Raw genomic sequence first — 24,650 nt, forward strand, 5'->3', positions numbered from 1 at the left:
GTTCGGATAATGGATATGTAAGCTGTGTTAGCTTCTTCACCCTGAAATACTTCTGAGTTTGTCATTTCTGGGCTGAAGAGTTTTTCTTAGGAACCCAGAACTGTGGTGCTTCTTAGCGATGTGCAGTGCTGGGTCGGCCCACGGTGCTGGCCTGCACGTCAGCCCTGTGGATCAGTCGGCATCTTGGCAGCTCCCAGGAGGTCCTGGGGACATGGCCATTCTCATACCTCACTGGTTGTAACCGGATTCTCATTTGCATGACCCTTTGTCTCCTGTCCGCCCCAGTGGACAGGAGCCTCCAGGGCAGGGACCCTGGCTGCCTTTGCTCATGACCGTAGCCCTAGGCCCAGCACATGGGGGCAGCAGATGAATGGGTGAGCTCATCCCAGAGGTGCTGGCCGCCTGCTTGGCTGGCCCTTCTCCTCTGCCCCCAGGAAGCTGGGAGGGACGCGAAGGCTCTGCCCTCCCGGCTCAAGCACTAGCTGTCCCGAGACGGGAAGCGAAGCTTGGAGTGGACAGATTTGGCCATGCTGGGGTCGGGCCCAGGGCTGCGTTCCCAGTTGTCACCGAGGACTCCCCGTTGGCCCCTGTTGCAGTGAGTCCACTGTGGCCAGTCCCAGTGGTGAGTCCACCGTGGCCAGTCCCGTGGCCCCTGCTGGGCACCAGAGGGGGTGCTGCTGCACTGAGCATGTGGTCTTCACTTGGGCCTCACCTGGAGAGCCACCATCTCTGTCCCTCATGCTGATGGCCCACGTGTAGGATGGGGCGACCCAGGAGTCCTGTGGCCCCCCCTCTAGGTTGCCATGACCGCCACCTCGCTGTCCCTCTGGCAGACTGTGGAGTAGTGGCCATGGCAGAGCGCTGTCCCTGTGTCCCGTGGTGCTGCCAAGGCTGGCAAGGTCCCTCCTGAGCAGGGTGGAAAGCTGGCCTCAGCCTCCTGGACCTCCACCCTCCGTGTGTCCGTCCAGGCTCTGGAAGAAGCTGCTAAGTCTAGCGATATTCAGAAAGTGGTAACGTGGTCACCTGGGAGGTCACTGAAAGACCCCCCAGGCCTCACGGAGGACCAGGTTGCTCCTGGAAGCATAGTGGCCACACTTCCATTGGCACCTGTCATGCTGAGCCTGGCAGTGCCCACCCTGGCCACTTGGCAAGCCCACTTCCTGGTGAGATGATGATGTTAAGGCACAGCAAGTGCAGGTGGATCCCCGGACCACAGCCCTGGACCAGCAAGAGCAGGGAGGAGGAGACAGAGCTTCCTGCTCCACCCTGCTCCTGGGAAGTCCCTGCCCAGAGCCCTATCCACACCCAGAACCTCCAACCTTGACCTTGACCGAGTCCCTCCCAGGCCCCTGGAGGAGGGAGGGCGCTTACACAGCTGCCTCATGCAGCTGTCGACATTGGCCATGGAGCCCTCAGCCCCAGCCAGAGGGAGGGGCGGAGGGAGGGAGGGAGGACCATTCCATAAATGATGCCCGCATCTTCCCGCCTCTCCATTCCCCCAGTGTCCTGGGATGGAAAGGGTAAATGTGACACAGTCGAAACATGTAAAAGTCCTTTTTTAAAAATTGTGCAGTCTGCAAAAGCACGATCTCTCTGCATTGGCGGGTGCCTGTGTCTGCCTTCCCAGCTGCTGGGGTGGGCAGGGGGAGGGGAGCCGTGGCAGGTGCAGAGCGGCAGAGGGAGGCCGGCCGGAGGCGGGAGGCCGAGGTTCCTGGTTCGGAGCAACAGGGTGGAGGCAGGAGACAGCGCAGGAGAGGCAGGTGGCTGATCCCTCCGTGGAGACGGAGGCAACGATGCCCGCTCCTGATTCCTGGCAGGCTGAGCCGTGTGCGCCCGTAGGAATGTTGTTCCACAGATCTCGATTTCTATGAATATGTGCATGTTTATTAAAGCAGACTTTCAAGATGTTTAATTCAGTAATTTATTTATAGCTAAATAAGCTCGAGTCATAAGCTGTCCCCATATGAGACTGTGGCTGCTTCAGAATGAGAGGCTGGCTCCCTGGTCCTGGGGATGAGGAGGAAGGGACGATGCGGGCCCTGCCTGGGGCACAGGCCCCGCGGAGGAGCCCCTGCTGGCTGCCGCTGTCCTGGTGCTGGGCCCCCATTGGGCGCGCTGGGCTGTCTCTTAGTGTGACCCATAGTGGACACATCCTTATGCCTCCTGCAGCGCGCGCACACGCTGAGCGCGCGCTCGCCTCCAACAGGAGGAAAGTGCTCTTCCTTCTCACTCTGGGCGACGCCTGCCGACCTCTGTAATAAGACAGGCGTGTCTGTCCTTGAGCTCCAGCCGGCTCTCTAGATGAACCCAAAGACCCCGGGCCCAGTGCTTGGGGACCCGACAGCACGGACTCCGCTGGGGCGGGGTGGTGACAGGCATGGAGTTCAGGCTCCCGCGCCTGTGGCCGTGCCTGGAGCCCCAGCTTCTGTCTGTGCAGTGGGGTCAGGGGCCTTGCCCCCTCGATGCCCTGCTGTGAGAACTGAGTGGGATTGGGCGTCTACACCACGGACCCAGGTCAGGTTCCTCTTCGACTCCCAAGGGAATGCTCTCTGCTAACACCGTGAGGACTGCCATCCAGCTGCAGGGTCCTGGCTGAGACCCCAGGGCCAGGCCCCCTGGCCTCAGATCACAGTGCCACACCTTACATCCTGTGTGGCCCGGGGTGAGCTCCTCAAACTCTCTGGGCCTCCAGCTCTGTACCCGCGGGTGGGATGGCACCCTTCTTATAGGACAATGGTGAGGATTAAAATATCGACCCAGGGAAGGCAATGGGAGGGTGACGGCTTGTAGGGAGCCAGCACTGGGCCTTCAGCATCAGCATCCCCTCGTTTGGTCCTCATGCGTGCGCATGTGGATTTCCAGCCCCATTGCACAGGAGGACTCCAGGGCCCGAGATCCAGGCTGCTCCCCAAGCCTCAGGGCTGAGAAGGGGTGGAGCCTCCAGCTCAGGGGCCGAGCGAGGCTCAGGGCTCAGCGGCTCGGCAGGAAACCGCAGCAAGTGCAGGTGTGAGGGCAGGAGACCCACCATCTAGAATTCGACCAGGCTGCCCTGAGCACGTGCAGTTACCTAAGGGCTAAAGATGCTGGAGCTCAAAATGCTCCAGGCAAAGGTCCACCTGCAAATCCTCCCCAAAGACACCCCTGCGGCTCCTTTCTCCTCCTGTGTGTCCCCTCCCGCGCAGGGTCTGCTGCCAACGCCACGCGGGACCCTTGCACCAGGAACTCAGGCCTCCCTGACTCACGCCCGAGGTGGACTGGGGTGGACCGCCAAGTCCATGGACTGGAAGTGGGAGGAGGAAGAGCTAGGTGACGTCCCCCACAGAGGGAAACGGATGATGCATGATCAGAGCCAGCCAGCTCTGCCCCTGTGGGCTCCAGCTGCTACCGAGGCAGGAGAGGAGAGCTTCTCTCCGGGAGGACAAATGGCCCTTCCCTTGCTTGGAAAGGCCCCTGGTTCAAGGGCACTCTTCTCTCTTTGACCTCAGCAGGAACGTGGCAGGGACGTGGACCGCACTCTGCTGCTTCTGGATGCCTTTGCCATCCTTCACTAAGGACTGGGAGATGAGCACACCCAGAAAGGGGTCCGAACCCCTCTTTCAATAAGCTCTCGTGGGGAGAGTCTCGCCTCAGCTCCTCCTGCCCCGGTGCCATCTGCCCTCACCACCGCTGCAGAACGGCACATGGCCCACCACTAAGCCCTCTCCACTTCTCTCTTCCCTTCCAGGTGTCACCAAGCCGGCCCCTCCGAGCGTGCCCCAGCTTTTTGCCAGGTGAGTGTATCCCGGCTCACCCTCCCTTTCCCTTCCTTGGAGGGTGAGGTAAGGAGAGAGCTCCTGCTCGGGCAGGTCTCTTGGGACAGGAAGCCCAGCACGGCCTTGACCAAGGGCCCCACCTGCCTGCCTGGGCCGCAGCCCCCCATCTGGAAAACGGGTACGGTCCAGCAGCCCACCCACGAAAGGGCCTGGGGCGCCCGTCTGAGGTGCCGGCTGGTATTTTCTTCTTTGGTCCTTCCTCCCCTTGCGTGGCTCTGCTCGGTCCCTCCTCCCGGCAGCCCTGTCTCTTCCCTCTCGCCCTCCCTCTTTCTCTCCAGGCCTCTCCCTCCCTCCTTCTCATTTCTTCCGTCTTTCTCTCCTTCCTGTTGCCCTCCCTTCCTTCTCCAGCATCCACCCAACACACCTCAGGACCACCTCCAGCGCTGAGTCCTGGGACTTTGAGATGGAGGCACGGTCCCTGCCCTTGGAGGACTTGGTCCAGCGGGGACAGAGTAGGGAGGTAGATTCCTCGGCGGTGCCTTATATGCCCCCCAAGCGTGGGAGCGCCAGGCCAGGCGCCCAGGGCCCTCTGCTCTCTGCCCACTCTCTGGAGCTGCCAGTCCTAGCCCTCAGCTGTGCACAGAGCCCTGGGTTTGGCCGGCCAAGTGGCCAGCGGTCCCTCAGGGAAGATGGCGCGTTCCTCAGCACCCACAGATCTTCCTTCCCACCGTGCAGGCCCACCTGCCTTTCCCTCTAGGGGACACTTGGGGTGTGGGTAGTGGACATCTCCCTGGTGACCTTAAGGCCCAGGCTAGAGAGCGCTTCCACCCTTTCTCTTGGTCGTAACTCCAGCCCCAATTTAGTTCAAGTCGCTTAAATTGGCTTGGGCGGGAGCAGGAGCCAATTTTCTGGGATTTCCGCCTTCTGCATCTCCTCTAAGGAAAGGAGAGCCTTGGAGCCTTTTCCAGGAAGACCTCTGTGGGAGGAGGCCTGTCCCACTGCTGTGGTTTCCTGGCCCCGCGGGGCAGGATGCAGGCAGACGACAGCCCTTCCGGGCCTGCTTCAAGCATCCCTCGCTCAAATGAGTGTCTTATGCATTTCAGAAAAAGATCCCCAAAATAACCCTTCATCAGAGCAGTAGAGTCAACGAGAAAGCGGAGAGGGACCCTCTGAGTCCACCGACCTCGGGCCCCCTCAGGCCTACCCTGAGGCTTCGTCACGGGAGCATCAGGCTTCATGTCTGGAACCAAACGGGTTTTAACTAAAGTGACTTAAGGTGACCACAGTGCAGCCAGGCAGGGCCTTGGGGACCTCATCAGTGCCTACCAGTGTGCACACGCAGGTTACAATAGATACGCAGCCTCCCCACCTGCCGTGGCCAGCCAGGGCTGCAGGGTGGAGGGTTGCGGACGTGGATTCCGGAGGCAGGGGTCACACTCTATATCCACTGTGTGCTTTTGGTGCCTCTTTGCCTGTTTTCTGATCTGTAAGTGGGGACAGGAGTCGTAACTCTGCAGGGTTGTCAGGTTTAAACGTGTCAGTCCGCTCCGGGGCTTAGGTTCTAGATCGGTCTCTTTCTAGGCCTTCATTTATTTCTTCAGGTCTCTGAGCTTTGATTTCTTCTTTTCTAAAACGGGAATTGTAAGAGCTCCGTTTACAAAGAGTTCCTAAAAGCATCAGGTGAGATGGAAAGCACACGCCAGGCCTGGGGGACCGTGTCCCAGCCCACGTAAGATCACAGTGGTTGGTGGCAGCCATGAGGTTATGAAGGTCTGGGGCGAGTGGCCCTTGACAGCCGAGCCCTTGGTGGCTCCTGTTACTCAGCACAGATCCCACTGGGTGGCAAGCAACAGAAATCGGCTCCAGCTGATGTAAGTCTCAAGGAACTGTCTTGGAAAGATCTAGAATAACTTACAATGAAAATGAAAATGGAATCATCAGGCCCGGAGAAAGTCCCAGTGCAGGATGGCTCCAGGGATCCAAGACATAGAAAGTGGAAAGACAGTCACTTCCGGGTGTCACTGCTGGGATCCCCAGGACAGTCTGATTGGCTGACCTTGCACCCTGGGCCCGCCCCTTGGCCAAGGGCCAGGCACCTTGATTGACAGCTCTGTTAAAGCTAGGGAGGTATCTCAATCAGGATGGCTAGTCAGGGTGGGAGAGGTTCTGCTGCAGCAACCAGCCAACCCTGATGTCTCAGTGGCTTCACATGACAAAGGATTTGGGGGTTTGTTTGTTTGGTTGGGTTTTTTGTTTTTGTTTTCGTTCATTTCTTTTTGGTTCCTCACATCAAGTCCAGCATGGATCCAGTGAAACTGGGGCAGCCTTCTCCACAAGATCATGGCCTTGCTCTTGCTAACTTGCCCTCCAGCTTTGCTACCAAAGGAGGAGAGAGAGCAGGAGGTGTGGGGGTTCCTTGGTGGCGCAGGGGAGTGGTCACAATGTGACCGCCCACCTCGGGCTGGGTGGAACCAGCCACTGATTGAATCTGACTGCAAGGGAAACAGGGAAATTAATCTTCCTGGTTTCCAGGAAGAGGAAACCGAGGCCAGATTTGGTAAACACGTAAATCGCTTCCCTGCAAAGAGTTAATACCCCAGGGAATGTGGTGGTGCTCGTGCCAGAAGCCAGGGGACGGGATGCTGGGTGGGACCGGGAGATTCAGACCTCTCTCCCTGCACACAGGCCTTGCCCGCGTGGCCTGCCCAGCCAGCCTCCCACCGCCATGGCGGCCTACGGCCAGACGCAGTACAGCGGGGGGATCCAGCAGGCGCCCCCCTACACGGCTTACCCGCCTCCTGCACAAGCCTACGGAATCCCTTCCTACAGTGAGTACCAACAGCCCCGGGTCCTCAACACCACGTCCTTCATCCTTCCCTCCTGCCTCAGTTAAATGCAGAATGATAAATGTAGCCAGACTGATTTTGGACTGGAGATAAAAGAGACACTATAAACATGGTTCAAATTCTGTAGGTTCAATCAAGGCCTCTTGATTGCAAGACTCAGAAACCTAACCCAAGGCAGTTTAGGGATTATCTGGGGATTTAGTGATTCACATGCTGGTGCATCTGGGGATACAAATAACATCAGGTATGGCTGGATCCAGGTGCTCAGATAACATGGTGAGGAATGTGTCTCACTCCACCTTCAAAAACTTTCCTCCGATTGACTTCATTCCCACTAAAGTTCTCCCCATGTAGCAACAAAGACGGTGCCTATAAACTAGCCTCCCTTCAGCTCCATTACTAGGGGAGAGTTCATCTTTCTGAGCACTTCCACCAGAATCCCAGACGGGCCCTCGTTGGCTCAAATTGGGTCCTGAGGCAAAGCTTACAAGAGGTGGGGGGCAGGAGGTGAAGAGGCTGGAGACATGGGTGGCCTGTGTGGGAGGGGTGCTTCTCTCCAGGGAAACACCGTGGTGGTGTCAGAAGGAGAAATGGGTGCGGGGGGACCTCTCCACCTGACTGCCAACACGTTCCTGCTAAGAACTGAGGACTCTGAACCTGGCTCACCTGCCTGCCTCTGGGCTTTATCCTCACCATTACCTTCTGTCTTAATTGATGTGTCAACCAGAGTAGTAAGTGACAAAAACCCAGCACCAATCAGCTTAAGGAAACAAAGGAGCTTATTGTCTACATTGCTGAAAAATGTTGGGGCACTGGCTTCAGGCAGGGTTGGATCCAGGTGCTCAAGTGGTGCTCTCGGGACTCAGCCTGTGCCCTTGGATGTGGGCCTGTCTTGGGCCTGTTCTCCTGCTGTGGTGGCAGACAAAGCTCTAGCACTTCCAGGCTGCAAGTCCCCAGAGTAGGGCTTCCCTCACAGTCCCAGAAAGGGCTCCCAGCAGAGCCTCCTACACCCACCCCTGACCTGGACACTGGGGCAGAGAAGACGGAATGTCCCTTCTGGATGGCCACGTTGGCCACAGGCCTGCCCACGCAGCCAGAGGTCAGGCCAGCCTCAGCGGAGCAAATGGTTAGATACGAGGAGGAGCAGGCCACGGAGGAGGCACGTAGGCGGAAACCCCGGGGCCCAGCTACGCAGTCCCGGCAAATCCACGCACCCAGTGGAGAGAACGCAGCGTGGGCGGACAGCAGCCCTGCCTTCCAGAGGCGGCACTGACCTCACTGGGCCGCACTTTCCTCCCCTGAGGTCACACGCTCCTCCTCCCAGCCCCCTCGCGATGCTTCCTGCAGAGCCTGGGCCTCGCATTCTTCGTCCTCTTCCTCCCTCCGCCCGTCACACGGGCCTTCGTTCATCTCTGGGTCACAAGCACGCGGTGGCCGTTGGAGCAGGATGAGCCCCATCTTCACAGAGCTGGCCGTTCAGAATGGAGGCTGAAAACCAGCAGCGGGCCTGTGAACTCTGGATGTTTGGTGGATTTTTCGAGACCCTTAATCACACTTCACGTTTTTAACACTGACCGCCCGTTTGGGAATGGCAAGTGATCACACAAAATTCACGATTCCGATGCCTCCAAGCAGCCACTCGGGCCTGCAGAGCCCACGTTTCTGGTGTCAGGAGCACGTGGCTCTGCGTCAGGCTGTTTCCATTAGCCTCAGTTTGCCACAGTCCCCACCCAGCCCATGTTTACTTCCCTGAATGACCTGCCTGTCCGGGACGACTCTTGAGCTTGCATACCCTGTCCTAGAGGGAGAAAAGAAAACTAAACAAATTTCTGTATTTCAAACTACAGCCGTGTGACATGAAGGAAGCCAAGGAGCTCCTAAGGGAGGTAAGAATGAGGAAAGGCTATCTGAAGTCCAGGGCCAGGGAAGACGTTTTAAATGAGCCGCTAATTTGGCCGAGAACTGAGAGGGGACCTGTGCAGACTCAGGAGGGAGAGCGTCCAGGCAGAGGGCAGCTGTGGAAACGGGCAGAAACTCACCAGGTCCGGCGGAGGAGGGGAGTGGGTGGGCCGGGCGGGCAGAGCTCCAGCCTCTGCACAGATCTGGGGTTTGTCCCAGGTGAGACCGGAAGCCACAGGGAAGCCAGTGAGCAGAGGGCGGGGGCTCCACTCCAGGTGTTTGAAAGAAGACAGGGCTGCTGGGGTGAGTTCGGCTTGGAAGGAAAGGAGGGGAAGCAGCAAGGCCACGGGGAGACTGGAGGTCATGGCGGTGAACACACAGCTGCCAGAAGAGCTGACCGTGCGTCCGGAGGTTGAAGGGACAGGACCTGCCAGCCGTCATGTCACCCATATTGTCACCGTTGTTGACTTCTTGCCCCTCACTTGGCTTGATGTCCACTAATTCCCTTAATTCCCATCTCACCCCTAAAAGGAAGGTCACATCATTATCCTCCCTAGAGAAATGAAGAAACAGGATCAGAGAGGGTAAACAACTCACCCAAGGTCACCCAGCTGGTTGGTGGCAGAGGTGGAATTAAACCCAGGCAGCCTGGATCCGGAGCCCCACTGCCTGAACCAAGTCTCATAAATCCTGGGGGATTACCTGTGACAGGTGTGGACATCTTTTCTAACTTTCTTTCCCTCCTGTGCTTGAAGACCTGCGATACAATCACATGTAGGTTACCCAGCCTGGCTCACAGCCAAGAAAAATGCAGCCAAAAAGAGAAAACTAGCCCTGTTCCCAGACAAAACATGGCATTGGATAGATGGAAGTTCATGGGGTTCAGAGCTAGTTAACTGTCTCAGTGACTGTCAAAGGGTCTGTTCCCAGACAGTACCGGGTAGGTCCTAAGAGCACATGCCTGGAATTCTGCTGCCCAGTGCCATTCACAAGACCCCGGTGAGTGGCCTCACCTCCCTGGACCTCCGTTTCCTCATTCATGCAATGGAAGAAATAATAAATCCGGCCTCCCCTGGTCATTGTGAGGGTTAAGTACAATGATCTGTGACAGACAGCATCTTAACTTTTTCTGTGGAGGGCCAGATGTTAAATAGTGTCTACTTTGGGGCCCTGTGGTCTCTATCACAGATACTCAGCTCTGCCATGGTAGCATGGAAGCAGCCAGATGGTGTGTACACTGATGGGAGTGTCAGTGTTCCAATAAAACTTTATTTACACAAACAGGCCAGGGGCCGGATTCAGCCTGTGGACCCCAATCTATATAAAGGGCTTGACTCTCAGGGCCCTGCCCACGGGGGGTGCCCAGTGAATGCCGCCAGCTGTGTAAGTAGAAGCCAGGCTGCCACGCAACCCCAGAATGTCTGAGTCACTGGAGAGTAACAGCGGCAGGAAAGCCGCTCCCCTTGGCCTTCGCCTGAGCATAGTGTTCGCCATCGCCTGGTCAGACCATGCCCGATCCTGCCTAGGAGCTCTGCCCCCTGGCAAATGTGCTGCTCACTGTGGTTCAAAGAGCTCGGGCGGGGGCAGGGGCGGTAACCAAATTGAGCCAAGTAGAGACAGGGGTGTTGGGAGCACCGGGTATTTTTTTCTCCGATTATTATGCAATGTTTAAGACATCTGGGAAAGTATAACGAGCAATCCCACAAACACCCAAGAACAGACCATCCAACTTAAAAAAATAAAGGGAGGTGGCCTTCCTTTCTTCTCGGAGACCCCTGCAGCCCTGCGTTTGAGGTTTATAAGTCCCCTGCATTCCTTTCTTTTTCTTTATTTTGCTCCCGGGGATTGAACCCAGGGCACTTAACCATGAGCCACATCCTGGCCCTTTTGTTTTGTATTTAGAGACAAGGTCTCACTAAGTTGCTGAGGCTGACTTTGGACTCAAAATCCTCCTGTCCCAGCCTCCCGAGCTTCTGGGTCACAGGCATGTGCCACAGTGCCTGGCTCTCAGGCATTTCTTTATGTGGGACAGGGCCTGAGAACTTTCTGGAAATAACAGGATAGTATATGCTGCTGCTCTGCAGACCGTGAGATGCCACCACACCTCCTGGCTCCGCCAGTGTGGAGCGCAAGCAGCCAGGAGTGAGCAGGCATGCCGGGGGTGCCGGACGTCTTCACTTACAGACGCAGCGGCAGGTGGCCTTGGCCGGGGGCTGCAGCTGCTGACCCTGATGGAGAGACCCTCCAACCACAGACAGCAACGTGCATTCTCTCGCAACTTGCTTTTCCACCCAAAATTTGTCACTATTTATGGGGTAGGGAAAGACCTTGATCTTGATGGGAGGAACTGGGAAGATCGCACCGCGGTGTGTTTGAATTTCTTTTCTTACTGCCATGTGTCAACTGGCCCTATGGTGGGGCTCCGCGGGCTATTTTAGTACACGCACACAGCGTGCCCGATCCAATCTGGCCTCCCTTGATTCACAAGCCCAGCCTCTTGTAATCACTCCTCGACATTTGGGTCGACTATTTTTTAGCTTTCACATATTAGAGAGAACACGGGGACCTTGTCTTTGTAAGTGTAGCTTATTTCACGTAAGGTCCCCCAATTTTGTGCGCCTTGCAGCAAGCAACAGGACCTCACTCTTCACGGCTGAACACATTCCACTGTGTATAAAGGTCACGGGTCGTTTATCCATTCACCCATTGCCCGCCACCCGGGCTGGTTCCCTATCTCAGCCACAGTGTCCCCTGCGTACCTGAGCTTCTACCACAGTGGGTTCTGCCTGAACAGGACGCAAATCTGCTGGCATCTAATGGCAGAAGTGGAAAGAGCCGGTCCTCTCAGCAGGCAGGACTGTCCCAGAATCTTTTGACGCCTGCCCGGGGCCACCCAAGAGGAAACACAAGGGGAGGGTTGTTCCCGGCAGGACAGGCTGTTCCCCCGCCCCATGCTTCCCCACGAGGTCAGCAGAGCCCACGAGCCCACAGTCAAGGCCAGCGAGGAGCTCGGGGAGAGCGGGGTGGGAGAGCAAGGGCGGGTCTGCGAGACCCCCTGACGGCTGCCTGCACAGGTGCCTGAGTGCCGGCAGGACCTCAGGTGGTCCTCTCTCCTTGTGCACCCAAATCAACCACAAAAGGATTTCATGTTGTATATTTATTTTAACATACATTGTATATAACATATTATTTAATATATTACATACTGATCCTGCGATTTCTTGATCGTTATTGCTAAGGGCAAGCAGATCGTTTTTAAGTTGAGTCGATCTTTCTTCTTTTGTGGTGCCAGGGATGAAGCCCAGGGCCTCATGCATGCTGGGTAAACGCTCTACCACTGAGCTACTTCCCAGGCCCTGAGCACATTTTTTAAAAATACAAAGAGTATTGGGGGGATGCAGGAGCACCTGGCAGGTGGCACCAAGCACTGGGACTGGCAAGCATGAATTTGGCTCAAGACCCTCCTTGTCTTCATGAGAAACCTGGGGCTCAGAGCATGGAAGGCACAGCCCAGGGGGCGTCCCAGAGCGGCTGTGGTGAACCCACCAAGGATTTGCACCGTGGCTCGGATCTGAGACACAGAGAGCTGTGGATATTTTAGGCACAAACCAGTTCCGCTCTGTCCTCTCTGCTCAGAGCTCTCCAGGACTCCCGCCACTCCAGGTCAAAGCTAAAGGTTCCCTGCAGTACGCCTGCCCTGCCCCACTGCACAGCCTTCTGACCTCCTTGCTCACTCTGTTCTCCAACACGGGCCTCTTTGATGTTTGCCCGTCCAACATACGAAGTATAACCCCACCTCAGGGCCTTTGCACATACTGTTCCTCCTGCCTGGAGGATCCACATATCTTGCTCGCTCACTTCCTTTGGGTTTTTGTTCAAACATCACCTCCTTCGTGGGACCTTCTCAGATCACTCTATTTAAAATTCTAACTCCTTATTCCCCCTTACCCAACATCACTGTGTCCTTTTCTGCTCTATTCTTCCATATAACACCATCAAGACTGCACATGGAGCCCCAGAAATCCAGTCGCTCCCCAGAGTGCCCGCGGCGTGGTTCTGCTACCCCGAGCGTCGCGCCTGTCTTTCTCCCCAGATCTCCTTGCCCCGGACGCAGGGTCCGGCAGCGGAAGCCTGTGTCTCGGGCGTGCTGCGGGTGCTGAGGACATCCTGGTGGCCCGAGGAGTGAGAGTATGCCCGGGCGTCCACACCCTCTCTGACCCGCCCCCCGTGAGCCACGCCAGAGGTTCCTGGCGGTGGTTGTGCGCACGGTACGGGGTCCGCGTTACCCTGCCCTGAAGCTGCCCGTCCCTGGCGCAGTGCTTCTCATAGGTGGGGAGGACCAGGGTTTCACTTTTTGCTGTAGAATTTCAGTCCATTCTGGACTGACCCTTGGGTAACATAAAAAGAAATGAGTGAAATTAAACGTTTAAAAAGATCTGCAAAATACAAGTCTAGAGACAAGGCCTTGTGTCCGAGCAGCACCAGGTCACTGTAGGGTTTCCAAGCGTCTCCTCCTCACTTCCTGACCTTTCCCATTGTGAACCTGTGGCTGGTCCCCAGACTGCCACCTGGGGACACTGACTTACAGGATGAAGCCCTTCACATCCCCTGGCCATCTCCTCCTAGCCTCACGGGTCAGAATTTTGGGGTCCAGCCCTTTGGCAAACAAAAGAAGTGAAAATCCTTGTTTTTTTTCTTTCGTGTTCATTCCTTCATCAGATATTTATTGAGCACCTAATACATGCCAGACAGGGAGCCATGTGTGGGAGACTGCCGTGGACGAGGCTGGCCTGAGCCCAGCCCTCCTCAGCTCTCAGCCTCAGGAGGGAACAGGTGATAAACAGACAGGCTGTGATGAGTGACATGAGGGAGAAGTGAGTGGAGGGGCCACGGGGGTCCTGGAAGCCCTTCCTGGGAGGCAGCGTGTACGCTGAGAACTGGAGGGTGAGAGGTGTTAGCAGACAGAGGAGGGACCGAGAGCAGGGCGTGCACTCTGCACAGGCCCCGAGTCCACGAATGTTCTTGCAATTGTGTCTATTTAAAATGAAAGGTGCGCCCTCCATGAGACCCATCACGATGCTCCTGTCCAGCCAAGACGACGCTCTGGCATTGCAGGAGGAGACGCGTCCCTCCGTCTTGGCCTGGAACCAGCCCAGAACGCACTCTCGGGACTAGCTGGCTCCACAGTGCTGACCGGTACTTTGACGTCAGCCACTAAAATGAATGAAAGTGGCTGAGGCCGTGGCTTGAGCAGAGTGCGCGAGGGAGCCCAGGGACAGGCGGGCATGCGGGACCTCGGGGTCACCACACAGGTCAGAGTGACTCCAGGTGCCCAGGGAGACAGGCTGCCCCTAACGCACAGCTAAGCGCTCCGAGCGCACTGAGCAGCGGAAGGTGTGGAGTACCTCCGCTACCCTTGTCACCACTGAAGACTCACCGTCCACTGCATAAAACCCCTTGTGACAGTCAGCTTAGCATCCCTGTGACCAAAATACCCAAGAACAACTTAGAGGAGGAAAAGTTAATTTGGGCTCAGAGTTTCAGAGGTTCCATGCATGGTGGGCTGACCGCGTGGCTCTGGACCCGAGGTGGCGCGGAACATCCTGGTGGGGGGCGTGGTTCCATTCTCTTGGCCGGGAAGCAGAGAGAGGAGCCCTTCCAGGCACGCCCCCAGGGACCCAGCTCCTCCCGCCACACCCACCCGCCTACAGTCCCCACTCAGTCCTTCCCAACTAGGGTGGGCCGATCGGGTGACAGCCCTCGCAATCCCCATTTCACCTCTGATACTCCTGCGTCAAGACGGGAGCTTTGAGGGGACACCTCATACCGCACCAGAACCCCCTTCCCACCATTGTTGGGAGGGATCGAGATGCGGAGTCTCGAGCTCGCAGTGAGCTGCCAGTGCGGGGCCCTGTCGCGTGGGCTGGCTTTCTGAACCTCGGTTTCCTCATCTTTAAAGCGGGGGAGATGACGTTGCCTGTTTTGTGGATTTGCCGTGAGGACGCCAGAGCTGTGCTTTCAAGCGCCTTGTTCAGAGCTGGAGGCGTCCGTCTTTCCTCTCCCTTCACTTTCCCGACAACCCTGCATTTCGTGCGGAAGGAGGCTCCCCAGCTGAGGTGGCAGGAGAAACTGTGCAGGTCCCCAAGGAGTCCAGCCGAGCCCCAGGACTCCAGCCGTATCTCCTGACTCGGAGTCCATCTCCCGCTTCCCAGGGGTGACTGGGGGAGGAAGGGGAAACCTCAGCCCCCCCAGAAACAGACATTTTCTTTAAAGAAATGGAAATTCAAACTGCAACAAGATACTGTTCTCTACTTAGAAGACAGACGAAGACGAGCAGGTTTAATAGTGATTTAAAAGAGCGCACGGGGAAGCAGACATTCACTGCTTATAACCCCATTTACTTAGCAATGTCCACAAAAATGTCTTCTGCCCTTAGACTCTGACATCCAGCTGCAGGGAGTTTACCCAAAAGGTATACTTGTACGTGACACGAAAATGTCGTGACACGAAAATGTGTGTGTCATGGCTATAAAAGCAAACTGCAGCAAATATATGTGTGTGTGCATATTTGTATCCATGAACTACTGCACACTGTAAGTAGAAAGTAAGGAAGAACTTCATGATCTGATGGAGAATGATCAGTGTCACATATTTTGAAGCGATAAAAGAGAAGATTGCAGAAGAGTCCGTGTAGAATCCTCCCAGTAACTTTGCATGCCTGTCCATGCGCAGGTCCATGCCCAGAGGTGGACACAAGGGCTACAGCCTGGTAGTGGGGGCTGCCTGTGGGAAAGGGAGCTGGGCTTGGGGTCGCGGATGGAGAAGGACACTTTTCTCTATACCTGCTGACTGTTGGAATTTTCTAGAGTGTGTTCATTGCATCTTAATAAAAAGAAAGCAAGGGCTGGGGATACAGCCCCGTTGGTAAAGTGCAGGCCTTGCATGCACAAGGTCCAGGGTTCAATCCCCAGAACCACAAAAAAGAAAAGAAAAGAAAGCCAGTAGCCACGGGACCTGGCTCAGCCTGCAGCCCTCTACCCACTCCTTTCCCCTTCCTGGTGCTTGTGGGGTTGGCACCTGTGCTTTGGGTAATCATGGGGAGTGACTTAGAGCTGTGGCTAGAGGGTCTTTGGTTAAGCATGTCCCCCGTGTGCAGAGCAGAGAGTGTCCCTCACCATTAAGTGACACCCTTCACCCAGAATCACGATGGACATTTAAGCCATACATGGCTACTCAATGGGTCCCGTGCCCCCAGGCTCCCGTGCCCCCAAAGCCAGGCAGGTAGCGTGAAGCTGACGGCATGGACCAAAGGTGAGGCCCTCGTGTTGCTTCCCCTTCTCCACTTTTCAGAGCGTCCTAGAATGTATTTAAAAGAAAAGAGCATACGAACACCAGGCTTGAGGTCACGGAGAGCGCCGGATCCACGAATGACCCGGGAAACAGGCCAGGGGAACCGAAGGACAGCCTGTTGTCACTTGGTAGCGTGGTCACGCATTGCAGGACCATCCTGTGGTCAGAGAAGCCATAAGTGTATATTTGGGGGTGAAATGTTATGGGTTTTCAAAAAATAGTAACTCGTTCAGATTTTTCCTTGAAAATGTGATGCGGGCCAAGCAGAGCGCATGCGCAGCCCTGTCCGCTCCCGAGCCCGGCTGCTCTGGAAGCCGATGGGACCACGCGCTGCTGCCTTGACCGGTGGGTCTCCGCAGGGGTGGGAACTCCTAACCCTGTGTCCTTGGTGCTTCTTCCTCCTCCCAAGGCATCAAGACGGAGGACAGCCTGAACCACTCCCCCAGCCAGAGCGGATTCCTGGGCTACGGCTCCGGCTTCAGCACCGCGGCCCCTGGACAGAGCCCCTACGCCTACCAGATGCACGGTCAGTGTGGCGCCCGGGCGCCTGCGCGGGGCGTCCTTCCTCGGGCGCCGGCTCCTGGGACAGACCCCCACTCCAGCCGTGCAGGCGCGTCGCAGGCTGGGGCTTGCTGGTGGGCAGTGAGGCCTGGGATCCGCCCTCGGGGCTGTTCCGTGGCGGCGGGGCGACGGACACCGCAGGCCAACAGATATGCCCAGGAGTTTTGAGGGGTCCGTGAGGCAGCCATAGCAGTGTGGGCTGTGACCGTGGGGCCGAGGCGCCCGTGCAGCTTGAGCCCAAGCCACATCAGGGAAGGCGTTGTGAGATGGCGCTGGACAGAGACCCAGAGGATGAGGCAGGGCCACCAGGGGCAGCACTGGGGACAGAGGGAATGGCCAGTGCGGAGGCCGTGTGGGGGGAGATGTCGATGCATGGAGGCTCCCAATGGTGACCCGCGATGCTGGAGCGGTGACAGGCCACGTAGGAGGGGGACCTCAGGGGAGAGGGCAGGCCTGCGCTCTGCAGGGCCTCCGGGCTGTGCGAGCAGCTGCCTTGCATTGGAAGAGCTGGGACAAGCGAATCCACTGCAGACCAGACATGGGGAAATGCTGGGTGCAGGTGCGGGAGCCCCCGCCCGGGGCCTGAGAAGGGAAGGAAGAGCAGCCCCGGTCTGGCTTGCCCCCTGGACGGTGCCAACTAACCTCGCGGAGCTCTCGCTAGGCGCCAGGTGGCGTCCTGTGGGTCATCCACACAGCCCTGTTGTCACTCTCAAGTGGACACCGAGGCATAGAGGAGGCGACTGGTGTTCCCACTGCAGGATAAGAAGTTTAGATTTCATGGCAAACGCAGTAAGAAACGGACCATGAGGAGCCCCCTGGAGACGCGGTGAAGTCCCAGCCCCACCCCAGAGCCCCTGCCCTTGACCCTGGGTCCTTTGTTCTGCCTCTGCCTCTGTCTCCTGCCTGTGGACTCTGAGTCCCAGCACAGGGTCAAAGCTGCCGTGAGAAGGTTGTGAGGGCCTGAACCTGAACGTGTGGACCACAGAGGTCTTCGGTGAATACAAACACCGAAGCTCAGAACCCACCAGCAGCCACTTCAGGGACAGCATGGGGACACGGGACTCAAGAATGGGTAAAACGGGGCTTAGAACCAGGCACCTCAGCTGGGGACACCCAAGGCCAGAGACTTGTACTGGATTTATGAAATGAACCTGTGTCAGGTTTAAGAAACCTAGCCCACCTCTGGCACCAATAAGCTGTGTGACATCGGACGAGTCACTGAGCTGCACTGGTCTGCATTCCACAGCTCTAGTGCTAATGACTGCTCCATAGGAATACAAAGGGGTTGGAAAAGGTCACGGTCAGATACATCAAAGAACGCTGGGTAAGTGGTGTGTGGCTTCAAGTTAAAGGAGGACCTTCCAGAGCCCGTGTAGGATATGGCCAGAGTGTTGCACCTCGGGACTCCCCAGGAATGGGATTTGGGAGGCAGTCTTCCCAGGGAGGTCTGCTGAGGGTCCCCCCCGAAACTGTGCCTACTGGGACGTCCCATGCCATGATCTTTCAGGTCTCTTCCCATCTGAAGTACTAGAATCTTGCTTCTCTAGTTGTTTTTCCAACAGACACGTATTCCTTCTTTCTGTTTTAACTAATTTATTTTCTGCTAGATATAATTCTCACCCTGTACACTCTGCCCCTGGGACGTGCCCAGTCCAGTGGGTTTTGGGAACATTCAGAGTCCTGGCGCCAACACGACCGACACCCCAACATTTTCACCATCCCCAAAGAAACCCTGGGTCCAAAGCAGCCACGCCACTGCCCGCCCTCCATACGTCCCTGTGGTCATAAGAAAAGGCCCATGAAAGGCATTCTACTGTCATCTACAGCGAATTAGGACAAATAAAAATCAAAAAAATAGGCCTTGGTCCTACATCCACCCAGGCTCCTGTCCCCACACCATTAACCGCTCTTAACAGTACCTCTGAGCTCATTTGGAAGTTCTTTTCCCAAATAGAAGTGGAATGTGAGCGTCTGTCATATCGCCTGTTACCATGACAACAGTTAGTCCGTCTGTGATTCAGACATAAGGAAATGACTAGGGTAACTCCAGAGGGACACTGGTTTCTTCCTCATCCCCTGTCCTCTCTCTCTCCCCCTCCCTCTACCCCTCCCCCTCCCTTCCTCTCTCTCTCTTCCTCTCTCCCCTACCCCTCATCCTCCCCCTCCCCCTCTCTCCCCCTCCCCCTCTCCCCCTCTTTCTCTTCCTCTCTCCCCTACCTCTCCTTCCCCCTCTTTCTCTCTCCCCTTCCCTTCTTCCCCCTCCCCCTCCCCCTCTCCCTCCCCCTCTCCTCCTCCCCCTCCCCCTCTCCCTCCCTCGCTCTCTCTGCTGGGTATCAAACCCAGGGCCTCCCATCTTCAAGTCGAGCGTCCCACACTGAGCCTCCCGCTTGCTTCAGAGTTGGCCTCTTCTGCGGCAGGTTTTCGTGACAGCCGTGGTCTTGGTGCGATTTCCTTCACGAGTCTCGTGCTCTGGGTTCACCGAGCTTCTTAGATCTGTGGGTTTGTAGTTTTCACCAAATTTGGAAGTGTTTCGGCCACTCTTTCTTCGAATGTCCCTCTGCTGTTTCTGTCCCCTGGCCCCCGTCTCCAACGCTGATCCCGCTTAGCAGGTCTGTTCTGCTGTCCCACTGCGTTGGGTCATTTGTACTTTTCCCAGCCTGGGTGACAAGAGCAGCTACCTGCAAAACACCTGGCCAGTTCTGGGCCTCCAACCTCATGGGAGCCCCTTCCTCTCCTGCCGCCCCATGGGCTCTGCTTTGGAGGGGCTGCTTTCACTGGCCTGGCCGATCTCCGTGCACTTGGTCCTGGTTCTTATGGCCCAACACCTCCCTGGTCTTCCCGGCCCTCCCGCCAAGGTGCTTCACCTTTCAAAGCAAAGTCCATCCTTTACTGTGGCCTCCCCTGTGGGTCATGTATTTGGTGGTTCTTTGCACTGTTTACGGTGCTTTATTTGGATCATTACTGCTTTTGCTGATACTCTGGTTGCAAAGCTGCATTGAGCAGCGGTCTGGCCCCACCTTTCTTACTAAGCCCTGTTATTTGGGTGCAGTTCTGTACCACTCACGGCCTATAGGGAAGAAAGATGTGGTGCTTTCCAGATGTGCAGGAGCATCTGCCCACGCTCTTGTTTTTAAGATAACAGACTCTCCACCCTTCTGCACTTTCTTGCTTCATGTAGCCGTATGCCTTAGAGAACGTTGAAAGTCACTATGGAGACAGAACGTCCTCGTTCTTTTTCCTGGGCATCTATTATTCCATCGAATGATGTGCCATGAGTGATTTAACCCCTCAGAGACTGTTTGGCTCAGTTCCAGTCTTTTGCAATTACTATCAACGTGGCTATGAAAACCCATAGGTATGTTATGTATTCATTTATTGATTGATTGATACAAGCATAGCTGGAGGGCAGCTTTCAGGAAGTGGGACTCTGGGTCAAGGGGCAAGCCCATGCTTAAACCTGGTAGCTCTCCCCAGGTCACCCTCCTTGGGCACTGACCAACACCAGTGCCCACTTCCAGGTCTGAAGTGCCCATCTCCTGGTACACGTGCCAGCCAACACAGGGCCACCTGCTGCATGAGCATGGCGCCTCGGGGCAGCAGTGACCACAAGTGCTGCCTTCAGTTCTGGCGGCCCCACTTTCTGCATCTGGGACCAATTCTTCCTTCCTTTGTAAACCAGGTCGAACTTGGAGAAATATTTACCAGAAGAGCAGTGGGTGCTGGGCAGGCTGCCGGGTAAGGATCTCAGGAAGCCTCCGTCCTCACTGCTGTGTGATGCTAGTATGGACAGACAGATGGACCGACGGGCGGGAACACACAGTCCAGGAAGGGACCCAAGACGGGAGGGTTAGTCCCTAGGAAGTGGCACCTCGAGTCCCTGGGGAAAGATGGGTTGTCCAGCGACTGGTATTGGAACCACCGCGCAGCTGGAAAACATCACGCCCCATTACCATGCACCAGAAAAAACCCAAGTGGACACACAGTTTGAATGTCCAAAGGAAACCAGAAAAGTACTGAAACAAGAATTAGCACCATTTTTACGACCTTGGAGTGGAAATGTGTTTTCTACCCGTGACTTAGAAATCCAAGATCCATAAAGGAAAAGATGGACCAATTGGGTATAGTGGCCACGCCTATAATCCCAACTGCTCGGGAGCCTGAGGCAGGAGGATCGCAAGCTCAAGGCCAGCCTCTGCAACTTAGCAAGGCCCTAAGCAACTTGGCATGGTCCTGTCTCAAAATTTTTAAATCAAAAGGACTGGGGATGTAGTACAGAGGTAAAGCACCCCTGGCTTCAGTCCCCTCTATGAAAGGAAGAAAGGGAGAGGGGGAGGGAGGGAAGAAGGACAAGTTCAGCTGTGGGAGGGACATGGCAAAGAACACCAGAAGTGAGGGTGAAGTCAAAACAAAAACAAGCAAACCAAACAAATCACGGACAACATACTGGAAAGAAATATTTACGTTTCAAATCAAATCACATGTGAGCCAGATGCAGTAGCACACCTGCAATCCCATCATTGACTTGGGAGGCTAAGGAAGGAGGCTCACAAGTTCAAAGCCAGCCTCGGCAACTTAGTGAGACCCTGTCTTAAAATAAAAAATAAAAATGGCTGGGGATGTGGCCTGGTGGTTGAGTGCCCCGGGTTCAATCCCTGGTATAAAAAAAAAAAAAAAATGCCCTTCTTTTTAAAGTGATCCTACAGCAGTTCTATGGGGGCCCCTGCTCTGGGGTGTGGTTCCTCTGAGTCGGGGCTTCATATGTGGATAGCGCAGGGCTCTAGTGGGGTGCAGGAGGGGCGTGAGCCAGGCGTCCGGCGAGGGTGGCGAGGGCTGGGTCAAGCTGGAAGCTGTGCCCGGCTGAAGCTGGGATGGAGGGTGTTGCTGGACTTGAGTCCACGGCTGCCAGATGACAGCAGGTCCCAGCAGAGCAGGTCTTTTCGTTTTTCCAGCCCTAAGACTGTATTGGGGGGACTGTCCTCCTCGTCCAGCACTGGCCTCAGATCTCAAGCTGTCCTTGCTTCCCCGTGGAGCTGACCAGCAGGTGCAGGCGGGTCTCTCTGCTTCCCTCCTGATGTCCGACTCCATATTTCCTCAACCAAACCACAGGTGCCAGGAATGGAAGGATCGGGTCACAAGCCAAGCGGTGACCCAGGAGCCACGGAGGCCCTGTGGGGGCCAGCTTCTGCTTCTTTCGCCCATGAGGTGTGTCCGTGGGAACCTGAGTAGTGGTGTCTGGGGCTCAGGGCCGCCTCCCGGTGAAGAGGGGCCATGTCCCCACTTCTTCTTGGCAGCGGCAACTTTCGGGCTGTCCTGCCCTAGCCAGTTCTGAGCAGGCGACGCCGGCCTGATCGTCCTTCAGGATGGGAGCCGGGCCTGGCACCCCGGGGCTGCTGGCCTGAGGTCGGGTTTCCTGGTGTGAATCAGCAACTCCTCTGCTCACGACAGGCTGGGTGAGGTTCCCAGCACGTCCTGCTGGCCCCATGGGGCACCTGCCCCAGGTCACCTTCGCCTAGGCTGGCAGGCGGCCACCCTCTCGACTCAGGTCTTCCACATGGAGGACACCGGGAGGTCAAAGAGATGGCCTTTTCCTCTGGTTGGATAACAGGTTAGCTCTGGTCACCCCTCTCCAAAATTTGCCGCTGCAAGTGACAGGTGAAAATAGACGGAAATGGCGAATTGGTTTGGGGACCAGCGGGGACTCTAATTAACAGCTTGCTAAGGCGGCACGGTCCGATGGAAATCCTGTGGTCACGGGTCATCCTGGGTCCACGCTGGCATCCAGCAGCTGGGACCACCGAGCACTGGAAATGGGGCTCGTGAGGCTGAGGAGTGTAGCGTTTAGTTCTGTTTCCTCTTAATTTATGATACCGAAAATGTGGCTAGGGATGGGGGAGCCCAGCTCTAAGGGAAGTGTAACCGTCAACTCTTAACCTGGTTAATGCTGGGGTGGGTGAGAGGGTGACCAGTACGGGTTATAGACTGAACCGTGTCCCCTGAACCACGTGTGTTAAAGCTCCAAGCCCTGATGTGATGGTGTTTGGAGATGGGCCTTCGCCAGGGAACCGGGGTCAGCTGAGGTCGTGAGGTCGAGCCCTCTGAACTGAGTTGGTGTCCTTGTGAGGACAGATGGCTTGCCCTCCCCGCCACCCCACCCCAGTGCTCACACCCGGAAGGCCAGGGGAGGACGTATCCAGAAGGCGCCATCTGCAAGCAGGAAGAGCGGCCTCACCAGGAAACTCGATCTTGGCCTTCCAGCCTCCAGACGGGTGGGACCGAATCTCCGCTACTTAAGCCCGCTGGTCAGTGGCGCTGTGTTACGCAGCCTGGGCCGAGAGAGCTTTCCCCGGAGGAGCCAGTGCGCGAGGGTGATCCTTCGCAGCCTTAGGCACCTCCCTTCCGCGTCCTCCCGAGAGGGATTTCCAGGGCAAAGCAGCAAAGCCAAGGACCTCAGACGCTTCCCTGCCAGTCTGCGTGTGGCGTGGAGAGCAGGTGGGACCGGGCTGGCCTCTTCATGCGGCCATCGTCCCCCAGGGGGCAAAGAAGTGGCTCCTGGTGCCAGCACCATGCTGGACTGAGGTATACTGGGCAGAGGCTGCCCTTGTCCCCTGGGGCTCACAGTCCAGGACGAGACAGTGGACAGCAGTGAATGACAGCAGCACACATGTGGAAGGGCATCTGGAACGTGGATGCCCCCTGACATTCTGGCCCTGAGCTGCCCTGTCCATCTGTGACTGGTCACAGACCAAGATGGTGGGGAGCCCGGGGGGAGGGGGTGGGTCAGGAAGGGGGAGGGGAGGCTGGCCTGGGACCCTGGTCCCCGGGCCAGGCGGTGGCCTACTCCATGAAGGGCACGTGTCCATGCGTCGGCCAGTCATTCCACGCTTTCAAAAACTGAGCAAATACCAGAAATCTTTTATAAGAAATTTCCCAGAGAAGAAAAGTTAAGTTGTCGCCAACAAATTTGTTTAAAAAGCTGACTCCCGTGCAGGCCTAAGGGAACACAGGCTGCCTTTTTGCCAGTTCTCTTCCCCTACTGGGGCCCTGGGTGGTGTAATCATCCTGTTTGTATGTGTTTTTAAAAGTCACCAAGATGCTCTCACTATGAACTCTAAAAATAAGATAATTTAGAAAATACCTTTTTTTTTTTTTTTTTTGGTACCAGGGATTGAACCCAGGGGCACTTGACCACTAAGCCACATCCCCAGTCCTTTTTATTTTTTTATTTTGAGACAGAGTCTTGCTACGTTAGGGCCTCGCTAAGTTGCTGAGACTGGCTTTGAACTCGTGATCCCCCTGCCTCAGCCTCCCTAGCCACTAGGATCACAGGTGTGCATCACCACACCCGACTTAGAAAACACATTTTTGAACACTATCTGACCAAGTGTGGCCATTCTGAACAACATAATGAAGGGCAAAGATTCACAGTAGCCTGACTGACAACTTGAACCCAGGGTCTTGTACTTGGGAGGCAAGTGCTCCGCCAACTGAGCTATTCTCCCAGCCAACCCCAATCCTACAAGGTTCCATGTGTGTTACAACCCTGAGATGGGGCTGGGATCGCGGCCCAGTGGCAGAGCGCTGGCCTCGCACATCCTCAGCTCCACCTAGAATAAATCAAATAAACATGCTGTGTCCAGCTACCACTGAAGAAACTTGTAAAAAACCTGAGAAGACTCCCTGTGTATTTAGGGGTACGATGGACGGACATACTAAGACAGGTCAACTAGCATTTGCTACAAAGGAACCAGAGAAGACGTGTTTCAGATTTTGACAGCCTCAAGGCTCAGTCCCAAAGACTTGTGACCTGCCCTTGTCCCTTGCGGGCTGGTGTGGTCACTACAAAAATGAAGTGGCAGGCTGTCTTCCAGGACAGTGACATCACAAAGCTGGGTGGGGGCTGGACAGACCCCCATGGCCTGGAACCCTAGCCAGGCCTTCGTCCACGTGAATGTCTGGTGGCCGCTCGAAAGTCAGACGGGACCTGAGAATCGTCTTCAGTTTGCTGGGCTTAACCCACATGTGGCAGTAGGTCCAGCACCCCGTTGCCTGCCCGCTGAATGCCACTTGTGTCCCCAGAGCATCCCCATGGCTTTCCAAGCAGCGTGCCACACGCCATGGCTGGTTTGCACGGTGGCAGCCAAGGCAGGGGAGATGGCTGTGGGGGTGGAGACGTCTGTCACTCACTCAGCCAACGACCGTGAGAAAGGCCCTGTCCCAGGCAGCAGGCCAGGGGCCAGCCGGC

At 56.2% G+C, this 24,650-nt stretch overlaps 1 protein-coding gene across 4 annotated transcripts in view; it reads left to right on the forward strand.

The window, feature by feature from the left end:
• Positions 1-24,650, forward strand: part of EYA2 (EYA transcriptional coactivator and phosphatase 2) — a 205,322-nt gene that overhangs the window by 71,528 nt on the left and 109,144 nt on the right. For 3 of the 4 annotated variants that reach the window (XM_079127952.1, XM_079127953.1, XM_079127951.1), the window contains exons 3-5: positions 3,725-3,770; positions 6,438-6,580; positions 16,257-16,373. In XM_079127952.1, coding sequence (XP_078984078.1) covers positions 3,725-3,770; positions 6,438-6,580; positions 16,257-16,373 — 306 coding nt within the window. The remainder of the gene's footprint in view (positions 1-3,724; positions 3,771-6,437; positions 6,581-16,256; positions 16,374-24,650) is intronic. The other variant, XM_079127954.1, reaches the window with a different exon arrangement.

This window comes from Sciurus vulgaris, assembly GCF_902686455.1.
Source record: "Sciurus vulgaris genome assembly, chromosome: 2".
NCBI lineage: Eukaryota > Metazoa > Chordata > Mammalia > Rodentia > Sciuridae > Sciurus > Sciurus vulgaris.